Source organism: Mytilus edulis, chromosome 4, assembly GCF_963676685.1.
Source record: "Mytilus edulis chromosome 4, xbMytEdul2.2, whole genome shotgun sequence".
Taxonomy (NCBI): Eukaryota; Metazoa; Mollusca; class Bivalvia; order Mytilida; family Mytilidae; genus Mytilus; species Mytilus edulis.
The window spans coordinates 50870058-50883285 of record NC_092347.1 but is presented as its reverse complement, the minus strand read 5'-3'; the positions used below and the strand labels follow the sequence as shown (position 1 = coordinate 50883285).

General features: G+C 32.3%; 1 protein-coding gene across 1 annotated transcript; it reads right to left on the bottom strand.

The window, feature by feature from the left end:
- Positions 1-10119: 10119 nt before the first annotated feature.
- LOC139521425 (uncharacterized) lies at positions 10120-12774 on the bottom strand. Its single transcript, XM_071314900.1, has 2 exons — positions 12271-12774; positions 10120-11874 (listed from the first exon to the last, which is right to left on the bottom strand). Exons 1-2 carry the CDS (start codon positions 12772-12774, stop codon positions 10120-10122), a joined length of 2259 nt encoding a protein of 752 aa, XP_071171001.1.
- Positions 12775-13228: the final 454 nt, after the last annotated feature.

The window sequence follows — 13228 nt, the reverse complement described above, 5'->3', positions numbered from 1 at the left end:
TTTCTTGGATTTTAACCTGTTTGGAATACCTTTTGACATTAATAAAATGTTTTACTGGCTTTCTATGCAAGAGGAAGCAAGAGAGAAAAAATATGATGTCATTTATCAGAAGCCTGTGTTAAAAACAGGGTCGGTTGATAATTTTTTTTTTTTTTTTTTTGAAAGATCCAATATAAAAGTTAAGGTCGGGGCTAAAAAACAAGGTCGGTCGGGTTACCTGAAACACAGATCTTTTTTTTCTCGGCCCAAGGAGAGTTGTTCAAATAATGTGAATACTCACAACCCCCATCCAATTACGGCTATTTTTGGAAAACAAATAGTGTGATTTGTCAAATTCAGCTGATTTTTTAATCTTCTGGAAAAAAGTGTACATTTTATTAGGGGGGATAATCCCAAGCTTAAGAACACCCGATCCTGGAGTCCCGATAAAGGTCCTATCCCCCCTCTTTTATGGTCATGTCTAAGAATTACTGTTTAATCTTCATTTGGCAAGAATACTTCAATAAGATACCCCCATTTCTACCGTCATACATGTATATGGACAGATCATATGTTATCCTATGTCATTTGAAATTGTGACGCCAAAATGCATTCCACCCCCCCCCCCCCCCCCCCCCCCCTTTCTTCATAATGACCATCTTGACCATCTTAAATGAAAAAGTTGAGATGTAAAACTATGCTTGAAACACGCGTGTCACTCAAACGACTTTAAAGTAGTCTCCCTGATCAATTACTTACACCAAAGTCAAAGGATGATTCAAGTTTTAAATCGGAGATTTTTCTTGCCCTTTAACATTTATTGTCACAACAACAGCTTTCTTTTCTAAACTATCTTTACATGGAGAGGAGACGTCAAAAGAGTTCTTCAAACACGTAAGTCGAAAAGTGGTAAATAACTCCTGTATGTGACATTAAGTGGAAGCCATTCAACATATCATTTTGTCAAACAATTCAATCAACACCTTTATTAATTAGTCCTTTGTTGTCCATAGCTGTAAATTGCAATCAGCTGATAATTGATTTTCTGTCAAAATCTTAATGAGGTCATTCAAGGTGAATTCCGAGAATTGTCTGATAAGTTAAAGTCCGAGAAACTCTAAAAAAAAGTAAATAAACAAGAAGGAGGAAAATAAATTTTTCTATATATTTCTTTCGCCAAATTCTTTAGCAAATGACGAATTTTTATCGCCACAAGTATTATTTTTTCGCTAATTGGGAAAATGGCGACCGCCAGCGAAAACCCTGTGTGAGGACACCCTATCAAGCTTGCGCTCGTGTTGTGTTAAAACATTTTTAGTATGCTGAAAAATACCAACAATAGAAAAATAAACAAATAATCGATATTGTAAAATATCATTGGTTGAAGAGCCAATGATTTACATACATGTATATACATAAATATATCAACCATAAAATACAACTAATTTAATTTACAACACAACTGTTGGAAAAAACCTTTATGTCTATCATGTATATAACTTATCTCATTCTAGTCCATTCAACTGACAGAATCAGTGTAAATTTCATGAATTCTTTATTGTCATGTACATGTATAATCATGGACTATTCTTTTATATAGCAATATCTGTTAGCCATTTAGAGGTCTTTTGCATTTAAAGTTCAGTTTAAGTGGGCTTATTTTGTGAAAACGAAGTCAATTTCCAGATCATAGTTTACATTTTCTTTATATTTTGCTGTGTCAAAATAACCTCAATATCAAGGACAATATATAGACCCAAAAAATTTGATTTCCTCCACTAATTGAAGTAGAATATTTAATGAAGGTGTGTCCACAACTTAGAATATGTTTATATATGTATAGAAATGATGTTGAACCTGTTTTATAAATTGAAAAGGTTACATTTTCCTCCTTATTTCAAAATCTAAGCTTGAACCTCTGTGGTCTTACATTAGTTGCTCCCTGCTGGGAATCTGGTTGTAACATGTACAACAATCAAAGATTAACCCACACTAAACTGAATGTAATTGAAAGACATCTAGAGGTTGATATCAGAGGCGAATTTAGGGGGGGGCTGCTTTTTGGGAAAACATTTGGTTGCTTATATAGGGAATCACTGAATCATGACTTGAGCAAGCCCCCTCTTAGGTCAGTCAGTGGGCCCCCACTTAAGAAAATTTCTGGATCCGCCACTGGATATACAGTATCTAACAGAAGATGAAATAGGGAACAATATGGTGAATTTTAGAGATTTATATTATTTCATGTACAAGTGTACATGCATTTGAAATATATCAGATATATTGTTCGATATTTTTTAGTTCTAAGTTCCAAGGTGTCCTAGCTTCCATTTTAGAAATCGGATTTAAATGCTATTCTATCAGAGGGATTTTTCCTTTTAATTGGTTGTAGATATGGAATCTTATTTCACCATGAAGTCAGATCTGAAAATGACTTTGGGAATGAAGATGTTGTAAAGACTGAATGTCAGTTTTAGTCTTATATACAAACATGTATGTACTTTATAATTTTAGTCTTGCATGTATATAATTATGTGTACAATACATATATCACTGATTCAGTGGCAATGGTAAATAGACACTGACAAGTCTTAGATCTATAATATTTTATAGTTATGAATGTTTTGTCCATTGACTAAAACTAGGTGGAGGTTTGTGTGTTCTTATTTCCAACAGAGGTACACTCAACATATATGATTATCAATATGTGCATTAAGCAAATTAATAGTTTCTAGCTATATATATATATAGATACGGAATGATTATACAACAAGAAAGTTTTAACCTGTGTATATATACTTAAAATATGTTAAAAAAAAATCATGTCTTTTTCAGGACTTCCAAATTCAACCATGTAGTATGGAATGTTGTTGAGATATGGTTTTGGTCAATGGATGTTAATGAAGGACCTGTAGTACAAAGTATATCACTGGATTTAGCTCTTTGTCTAAGTGTATTATTAAAGTACTTTGCTTTGAGCTCAGTTCATTGTTATGCAATTCATTCTTTGTGAAATAAAGATTTGACAGAAAACTCTCATGTACAAGGATTTGTCAAAGTAGTACCACCTCTATTTACAATGTAAGTATTAGGGAGATAAAAACATTCAATTTTGATTTGAACCAAACATATTATATAAAAAAAAGAACAAATTTACCCAAGAATGCTACTCCCACTACTAGCAATATGATGCTAGATTGTTTTAATACATCTGTAGACTGTACTGTCTACTTATGACTCGGTCCTGAGTGTAAATGGTCCTTCAACTATGTGGGGAAAAATTATAAGGCCTATCTAGGCTTATCAATTTCTAAAACTATTTCATTGTACATATTTGAAATTTTTATACAACCACAGAAATTTTTGCAGTTGAAATACATGTAGGTATCCTGTCGTCGTCTTCCCAAGACAGATGGTTTCCAGATAATAACTTCAGTATAAGTAAAAAGGAAGCCATTAAATTATAACATAATATTTATAATCATAAAAGGAAGCTTGGGATTGTTTTGGGGCGGTTATATATATATAGTCCCTAAGGTTTATGAATAAGGGTTCCAAAGGTGCCCAATACACACATTAATCTTGTGTCAGTACAAAAAGTTGTGTATAAGTATTTCAATTGTTCTGAAACTGTACCATAATATTTAATACCATAAGTAGAAGTTTGGGGTCTATTTTGTGGGTTATGGGGCATTCAGTAGAGGAATTGAGGGCCCAAAATAAACATTTTTGTAGATTCAAGACAATAAATTGGAGTTATCTTTCTTTGTCCAGAATGGTTGTTGAATTAATATTACCTAAAACCATTGCTTTATGAAATCTTCTTTGAAAATTGGAGTTATCTTTCTCTGTCCAGAATAGAAGTTGAATCGACTTAAAATAATGCTATATATACAATATACAATGCAAAATTCACTTTACTACCAACTGATAAATTTAAGCAGTCTTTAATAGCCATTCAGTGATTACAAGCACTTTGATTATCATTCTAGGGTTATCCCCTTTCACAAATGGAAAAATTTCTCAAGTTTGTCTCAACTAAATTTAGTGAAATGTGTATACAATGCTTATTACCGGTACCTCTAAACTCGGTTTAAGTTCAATTTTTAGCAGCTTCACTTTTACAGTTCTTGATTTATGTACCTTTATAACGTTATATGCTAGCGGAGGCATCATCACCATGACTGTATGACATTTACACTTTAATACTTTATGATGTATTAAAATGAGTAGTTGAATAATTACTGTTGCAAACTCCATTAAAAATTTGATTTGAGATCATTTTTATACAACCGCAAAAATTGAAAACTTTTTGGTTGTACATTGGTATCACGTTGGCATCATCGTCTTCATCCAAAGACATTCGGTTTTTGCACTCTAACTTCAGTAAAAGTAAAATAGAAATATATGAAATTTAGACACAAGATTTATGACCATGAAAGGAAGGGTGGGATTGATTTGGGGTATTTTGGTCTCGACAGTTTAGGAATAAGGGGCCAAATTAGCATTGTTCTTGGTTTTTGCTCTATAACTTAAGTATTGGTAAACAGAAGGTCTATGGCCACATAAGGAGGGTTGGGATAGATTTTGGTAATTTTAATTCCAACAGTGTAGGATTTAGGGGCCAAAAACAGGCCCCAAATAAGCATTTTTCTTGGTTTTTGAACAATAACTTTAGTATAAGTTTATAGAAATCTATAAAGGTTTATGACCACAAAAGGAAGGTTTGGATTAATTTTGGAGTTTTGGTCCCAAGGAATAAGGGGCCAAAATTAAACTTTGTTTGATTTCATCAAAAAAATGAATTACGGTATTGTGCTTCTTTGATATGCCAAATCTAACCATGTCCAAATTCTTAATTTTAGGTCCTGTTTTCTAATTGGTCTACATTAAAGTCCAAAGGGTCCAAAATTAAAATAAGCTTGATTTTAATAAAAATTGAATTCTTGGGGTTCTTTGATATGGTGAGTCTTAACATGTACTTAGATTTTTGATTATGGGCCCAGTTTTCAAGTTGGTCCAAATCGGGGTCAAAAATTATTATACTAAGTATTGTGCAATAGCAAGAAATTTTCAATTGCGCAGTATTCTGCAATAGCAAGAAATCTTCAATTGCACAGTATTGTTCAATAGCAAGAAATGTTCAATTGCACAGTATTGCACACTAACAAGAAATCTCCAATTGCACAGTATTGTGCAATATCAAGAAATTTTTAATTGCACAGTATTGCACAATAGCAAGAAATATCTAATTACACAATATTGCGCAATAGCAAGAAATTTTCAATTGCACAGTATTGCAAATAGCCAGAAATATTCAATTGCACAGGATTGTCCCGTTTTCAAATTGGTCTACATTAAGATCCAAGGGCCAAAAATTGAACTTTGTTTCATTTCAACAAAAATTGAATTCTTAGGATTCAAACGCATTGATCTCAGCAATTTCTTCACTGTCGTTCCCTCAATAACTGCATTAAACAGTTTCTAATCATTATTCATTCAAAACCATTTTATTATACCAATGCCTCACACACAACATATTATAGTATACTGTTGTCTATCAGTCCATCATCCACACTTCAGACAATAACTAGAAAACACTTCCCCCTACTCTCAAGAAACTTTGTTGAAATGTTTATATCTATTGACAATAGCTCCACATCGATTTTATAAATTTTAGAATTTTCATTTCCATGTTATGAAGAGAGATTTTATCCTTAAAAAAGAGAGAATTTTCCAATTTTGAACAATAACACAAAAATGCATCCATCACCTTTAATTAAACTTTGGGGAATTGTTTACACTATTGACCTATTAAAGGTCTCTTTTGATTGTAATAAATTTCAGATTATACATTTCTGTGTTATGAATTTTTATATATGGCAATATGCTAAAAAAAAATAAGTGATTTTATAGTTTTTTTACACCTATAAGTGCAGGAGTTTCTGGCTACATTGAAAACCCATTGGAGGCCTTCATCTGTTGTCTACTCTATTGTTGGGTTGTTGTCACTTTGACACTTTCCTTATTTCCCATCTTAATTATTCACATAAACACTTCCACATCATTTGATAAAACTTGGGTGAATTGTCTATGTCTGTTGACTTCAGCTACATTCCAAAATTTAAAACAAGATTAACAACTACAGGTCCCCAAATAGCCTTCAACAATGACATAAGCTCATACAGCACAGTCAGCTATAAAAGACCTTAAAATGACAAATATAAAACAAATGAAATGAGAAAACAAATAGACTAATAATTGTACAAAACAAAATAGTTCAACCTTTAAGCAAGCTTTAAAGGAATCAAGACATATCATGCGCTTAGAGTGCAGCTATTTATTAACAAACTCCATATTCAAACACTCAAACAACTAATTCATAGAGAGGGGTGGAAGTTGAAGCCCCCTTTTCTATCAGTCAATGCATTTGAATGAAGACATGTACACATCAACTCAATTTGTTAATACACATTTCCAGTCTAGCTTTCAATACATTTGTAACGACCTTTAACCCCACTGACAATTTGCGTCTGTGTCCATACTTGTAATTTGAAAATAAATAAAAATGGCCTTCAACACGGAGTCTTGGCTCACACCGAACAGCAAGCTATAAAGGTTGAATACTTAAAATTCTTTACTTGATTTTTTGTTATGGTTTGACCATCAATTTTCCTAATATGATATCGCACGTTCTTTCAGATTATTTTTTTTACTTAATTGGCTTTAAAAGTTACAATGCATGATGTCGTCTGCATGTTTATGTAGTTCATATGTGTTTTTCGTTTCTCGTTGGTTTCCCGTTTGAATGGTTTTACACTAGTAGTTTTGGGGCCCTCTATAACTTGCTGTTCGGTGTGAGCCAAGGCTCCGTGTTGCAGGTCGTACCTTGACCTATAATAGTTTACTTTTATGAATTATTACTTGGGAGGAGAGTTGTCTCATTGGCACTCATACCACATCTTCCTATATCTATCTATATCTATACATTTTTTTTTCAACAAAAGAATACATCACAAGAATATAAGTTTTGTAAGAAACGTGAGAAATTGTGTTGGACTTTAAGATAAGGCAAAGTGACAAATATCTGAAAGAATGAATCGTTTTATGGTATTAAACAAAGAAATCAAATGATTTTTTAATTATCCATAACTCTTCACAAACAAAACCCACATGTATACGCATTGAATAAATAGTAGGCCATTCTTAAATGATCACACCGTAGAAGTAGTTGTGCTCTTAATCAATGAGATATTTTGTGAATTAACCCCATCAACTTATTAGTTTTTTTTACAATGGATAAACCTATTTTTTTTTATTATTATTAAATAATATCATCTCTGAACATTATTATTCTTATAAATGACACGGTTGTATGTGATGATTATAATAAATATTTAAAACAAATTCCTTTCAAGCTTTGTAAAAAGAAAGTTTCATTTTATGTATCGGAATGTGTAACAAGCGAATATTTCAATCCCCACTGGAAGGCCTCTGACAGACTGGGTGAGCATAAAATTATAGCCGTTGACAAACAAGTTACAACCTACAAACGTTTTACTGTCGACCACACTGTTATGCAATTAATTCTATTTATCTAAAAAAACAAAGATAGAATTAAAGTAATAAAACATTAGTATAATATTATTCTAATTTATCTTGTCAGCTAGGTTATTTCTCAATATATAAATCATTAGCCCCTTAACAAAAACTTTAGTTATGTGATACTGGTTAAATGTACACAAAAATGTAAATTTTTCCTCATCAGACATTTTGTTAAAAGATTGGACTTTATTTCTATCTCCCAAAAAAGTTGTTGCTTTAAATTTGACACTTTAAATCAAAGTGAAAATCATCTTCATTTCTTCCTTCAAACAGAGAAGAATACGCTTTTTTTTATTTACAGTGTCTAACCTGTTTAACATTAAAATTTAAAAAAATATATGAAGTATTGGTCAAATGTTGGTCTTCATAGATAAATATTTAAAAAAAATAATAGTAATCATTTTTAAATTTCTGTCAGTTCTTAGTTTGTTTCCATTAGGGTTATATATTTGTTCATTTAAAAGACTGCTTATCCAGAAATTTATTTAGCTAATTCAATCACTACAGCATTAATCAATTGTTTTTAAAACAAATATTTCGATTTGCATTTTAATACATATACTGAAAAACCACTAGCCATACAAACATATATATATATATATATATTATATATATATCATAGAATAAAATTTTAACCATTTAATTGGTTTTTTTAAATTGATTTCATCACAGCAGATTACATATTTGAATATTTCCACAGAATCTTGAGTCAAAGATTCATAGATCCTTATTCCATGAATATGCTCATCGTGAAATTTGAATGGAAATAGTAATTCTAATGATGTTTACCTTCAACCAGTGGTTATAGTGCACCTTATGGACCACAAAAAGTGTTATAGGGGTCTTAGTTGATATATCATTTTATTCTGGTATCACCTAAGTTGGACAAAGGTATACAGAAAAACACATTAGTTTACATTACATTGCATATATGTACATTTGTTGAGGAAGCATTAAATATGAGTTTTTTACAACGGTATGATCAGTATAGCCGACAGGTTAACATCAGAGAGAATCCAGTTTTTCATTTATAATTCTAATAAATTGGCACAATTTTCGAAGTTTAGATTTCTGTTTTTGGTTCATAATAGCATTAAATTTTAAAACATTCAAGTTCGTTAGGTATTTCTTGTCAATAAGTAGTGTTCTATCTGTCAAGAGACTGCTGCATTCCATTACATAGTGGTATTCGTCACCTATAGCAACTCTGCACAACGGACACTTTCTCTGTTCTCGGGGAATGTTTTGCCATCTACCATTTTCAATTGGCAGTTTATGGTTCATTGTCCTAAACCGCGACATTGTTATTACATCTTTATCATCAAGTACATTAAGGTAGTGTTCGAAATTGTGTGATGTCTTGTATAGGCGATAATTCAGGGCTTTCGGCGAATCGTTTACCTTTCCTGACCATGACTGTGTAAACTGATCTTCTAGTCTTTGTTTAATTATCGATTTAATGTTAGGTGATGTGTTTTGGAATGACCATAAGTAAGAGAATCCACAATTGTCTAGAATACTTTTCATCTTGTCTAACGATCGCGATCGAAATGTTGTTTCTTGTGCTAACTTGAAAAGGTATCTAAACATTACAGCAGCGAGCTTACTTTCTTTACCGGTAATTAACTTTGTCCAATAAGATATAATTCTAGTTTTTATATCTATTTCTAGGGGATACAGACCCAGTTCTCCATAAATGAAGTCGTTTTGAGTAGATGGCTTAAGATGTAAAAGTAGCTTAAAAAATTTAGTTTGAACTCTTTCTAGTATATCTAAGTTTTCGTAACCCCATATTTCGCATCCATATAGCAGAATAGGTTTTACCAGTAAGTCAAACAAATCTACATGGCATTTAATTGATAAATTGTGAATTCTTCCCTTCCTTAAAACTTCGTACATTGCACTTGTTGCTTTGTCCTTTAGATGTTGTTTGCATTGTTTAAAGCTGCCTGTTTTGCTGAAAATAATTCCTAAGTAGTTAAAGTGTTTTACAGTTTCAATATGATGGTTGTTGAATCGGAAAAGTGGAGGGTTTGTAGTTCTTCCTTTTGAAAAAATTAAGATTTTAGTTTTAGCAACATTTACTCGCATCTTCCAGGTTTCGCAATACTTTTTAAATTTGTTAAGTGCATGTTGCAGTTGGTCAGGTGATTCTGCCATGATTACAGTGTCATCTGCGTAGAGAATTATGAATAATTTCATTAAAGTTCCAAGTTTTTCTTCTATATCTTTACTTATTGTGTTCATACCTAAAACATTTTCCGAGATGAGATAGTCTTCTAGGTCATTCAAGTATAAAGAAAATAAAAAAGGTGACAGATTTTCTCCTTGTCTGACACCGATTTCACAAGCGAAAGGTTCACAAGTTTGACCATTATAGCTCAAGCTGGATTTAATATTCTGGTACATGCTAAAAATAGTATTAAACATTTTCCCCTTTATATTGTTGTTCAACATTTTAAACCATAAGAAATTACGATTAACCGTATCGAAGGCCTTTTCAAAGTCTACAAATGCGCAAAATAGTTTCTTTTTTTAGTGTTGTAAAACTTCAATTAGAGAGTTCAGAAGAAAAGCACAATCAATTGTTGAGTATTTTTCTCGGAAACCATTTTGATTTTCTTTAAGAAGAGATGTTTGTTCTGAGAATCTTTTAAGGCGTTCATTTAATACCGCTGTAAAGACTTTTCCGAAACAGCTCACAATAGTTATTGGTCTGTAATTTTTGGGGTTGCGTTTATCACCTTTGTTCTTGTAGACAGGTTTTATCATTCCTTGGACCCATTGTTTTGGGATTTTTCCGGAGTCGAAAACTAGGTTGAAAATTTTCACATATATGTCGATAAGAACATGAGCGGATGTTTTTAAATATTCATTAATCAGTTTATCTTCGGCGCATGCTTTGTTATTTTTCAGATTTTTCAGCGCTTTAAGAATTTCATGTTTTGTAATTCTGCTATTTAACTCATCGTTTAGTACTATTTCTTCGTGGGAAATAGTACTTTCAATTTGTTGCTCTTCTGTATCATCTCTCAGATCACTGTTTAACTCTTTGAAATATGAGACCAATTTGTCGAAATCAATCTTAGGCTGAGCTGTACTTTTGTTTTCATTTAGAAGTCGCCAAAATTCCTTAGCATCCTTTTGCTTTAGATCATCCATTTTCCTTCGGAAATCGCTTCTGTATTTCTTATGAGCTTTATTCATTGTATTTTTATATCTCTTCTCGGCATCTGACACAAGTGCTCTGTGGAACGGTGACTTATTTTTATTTCGTTTCATCTTACGGAATTTTGACCTAGCGGTTTTGCAGTCATGGTCAAACCATGGTTTATTTTTTCTATGTTCTGACTTCTTTCCTGCACTGACTTTAAACCCAAAAGTGTTTCCCGCTGAATTTATTAACACTTTGCCTATTTTACTGATTATCATATCTACTGTTTCTTGCGTCACTACTGTTGTGGCATCAATTTCAGAATTAATATTTTCTATTTCTGTAAGGTTCAAGCATTCTAAGAATTTGTATGATTTTTCATTAGTCCAATTGTTTATTTTTTGTTCATTTGTTCTAGTATCATCGCTACATTTTGTGCTGACTTCCTGATCTGTTTGTTTCAAGGATATCTCGATTGGGGAATGAACATCTGAATAGAGACTTGAAAAATCATGTACTTTAAAATCGGTAAAATTTTGAATTAGTTCTGCGCTGCATAGGCAATAATCAACAACGCTTGAATTACGGCATGTGAACTTTCCATCTATGTCACCTAGAGTTCTCCCATTCATGATGAAAAAGTTATTTCCCTTGCAAAATTCTAGTAGTTGATTTCCAAACCTATTCTTGTTTTTATCTCTACTGTTCCTTTTGCGAGAGAAGTCATACTGGTCTAAATTGCAAACAGCATTTATTTGTATATTTTCAATATCTACGACATGAGATTCACTATCGGGAACAAATATAAAATCATCCTCGGACCCGGTTCTTGCGTTAAAATCACCAACGAGTAAACATTTTGAAAACTTATGTGATAGTTCAAATAATTCCATCTCAATTTCGTTTATTGCATCAATGGATGAATATGAAGTATATTCAGGAGGGATGTAAATAATTCCCAAAAGAATGTCATCTAATCTATTTATTACTTCCGATATTTTACACCACAAAACAAATTTACTTTCAGTTTTGATATATTCAATATTATCTTTGAGATGGTTTTTGTACGCTACAGCTAAACCCCCCGACCTTCTTTTGCCAATTTTATTTCTGTTTTTATAAATCAATTCATATCCCTGTAATTGTATATCATCAATATCGTCTAGTTTTGTTTCTACAATGCCAGCAATATCCGTTTTATACAGCAGTTCCGTAAATTCAGGATATTTGAGTTTTGATTTAATTCCACAACAATTAATACAAGTAAGATTTAAATAATTTAACTGATCATTCTGATTTTTTGAGGACTCTCTCGACCCGTCCTACATCGGCGTGGTTATGGTTTCCTCATTAATGGCGTCATTGTTTCCGGATTCCTGTCGGGACCTTTTAAAAGGGCGTTCATTTACAGTTTTGTTTCTATACGAATTTTGTTGGGCTTGACGTAGTAGAACATCCCTATATTCAGTGCCGTTTGGTTTTGTGTCGAGTGATACATGCGGTTTCCCATTGATATATAATTTATCTCTTACCAGTTTAACTTTTTTACCCTCCTTCTTAGCCTTCTTCATTACAGGGTAGAGTTCTTTCCGTTTTCTTTCAATTTCAATCGGGAATTGTTCGCTTATCCCAAATTGTTTCCCTTTCAGCTTGAATGTATTTTTAAGTACATCTTCAAGCTCATCTCTGTGGATAAATTTGGCTACAATAGGACAGGCTCCGTTCAGTCCGGGTTTTCCAAATCGATGAACGCTACCGAGATTTACTTTATACGGTATGTCCAGTTCGTTTAATAAAAAGTTCTGAATTTTCAATTTGCACGATTCTTCCCGCTGAAACGCTAACCCGGAGAATACTAGGTTATCGCTCATGCTTCTGCATTTTAGGTCTAACATATCGGCTTTTAATTCCTTAATGGCTATGTTTGAGGATGTTCCATTATCCTCCCCTATCGTCTCCATCCTGTCTTTTATTTGAGATATTTCTTCAGCATTTGCTGAATATTTGTCAACTATAGTATGAACGATCTGACCCATTTTTTCAACACTTTCTTCAACTTTGCTATTTCGGTCTTGGATTTCGACAATTGTTTCCTCATTAGTGGCCAAGTGTTCTAAGTAGTCAAAATACTGTACATTGTATCACTATATATATAGAGCAAGCCTGTCAGTACAAACTTTTTATGATAAACAACAAGTGTGGACACAGATCAATGTGGATTATATGTTTGAATGTTTTTCGGTGTTTTCTGATAACAAAACATCTGTTTTCCCCATAGTGTTTCACAGTGACAGCCATCTTCAATATCAGACCAGTACCAAACACTAAAAAAGTGTAGTGTTGGTTTTTTTCAATATTTGGGTTTTATGTTCAAGATTATCTTGGAGGAGACACTTTTTGTACACAATATATGGATTACCAAATGATTCTGTTAAAATGAGATCTACTACTTTGCTTTTGGATAAAAAAAAATACTAAAAATTAGTAGAG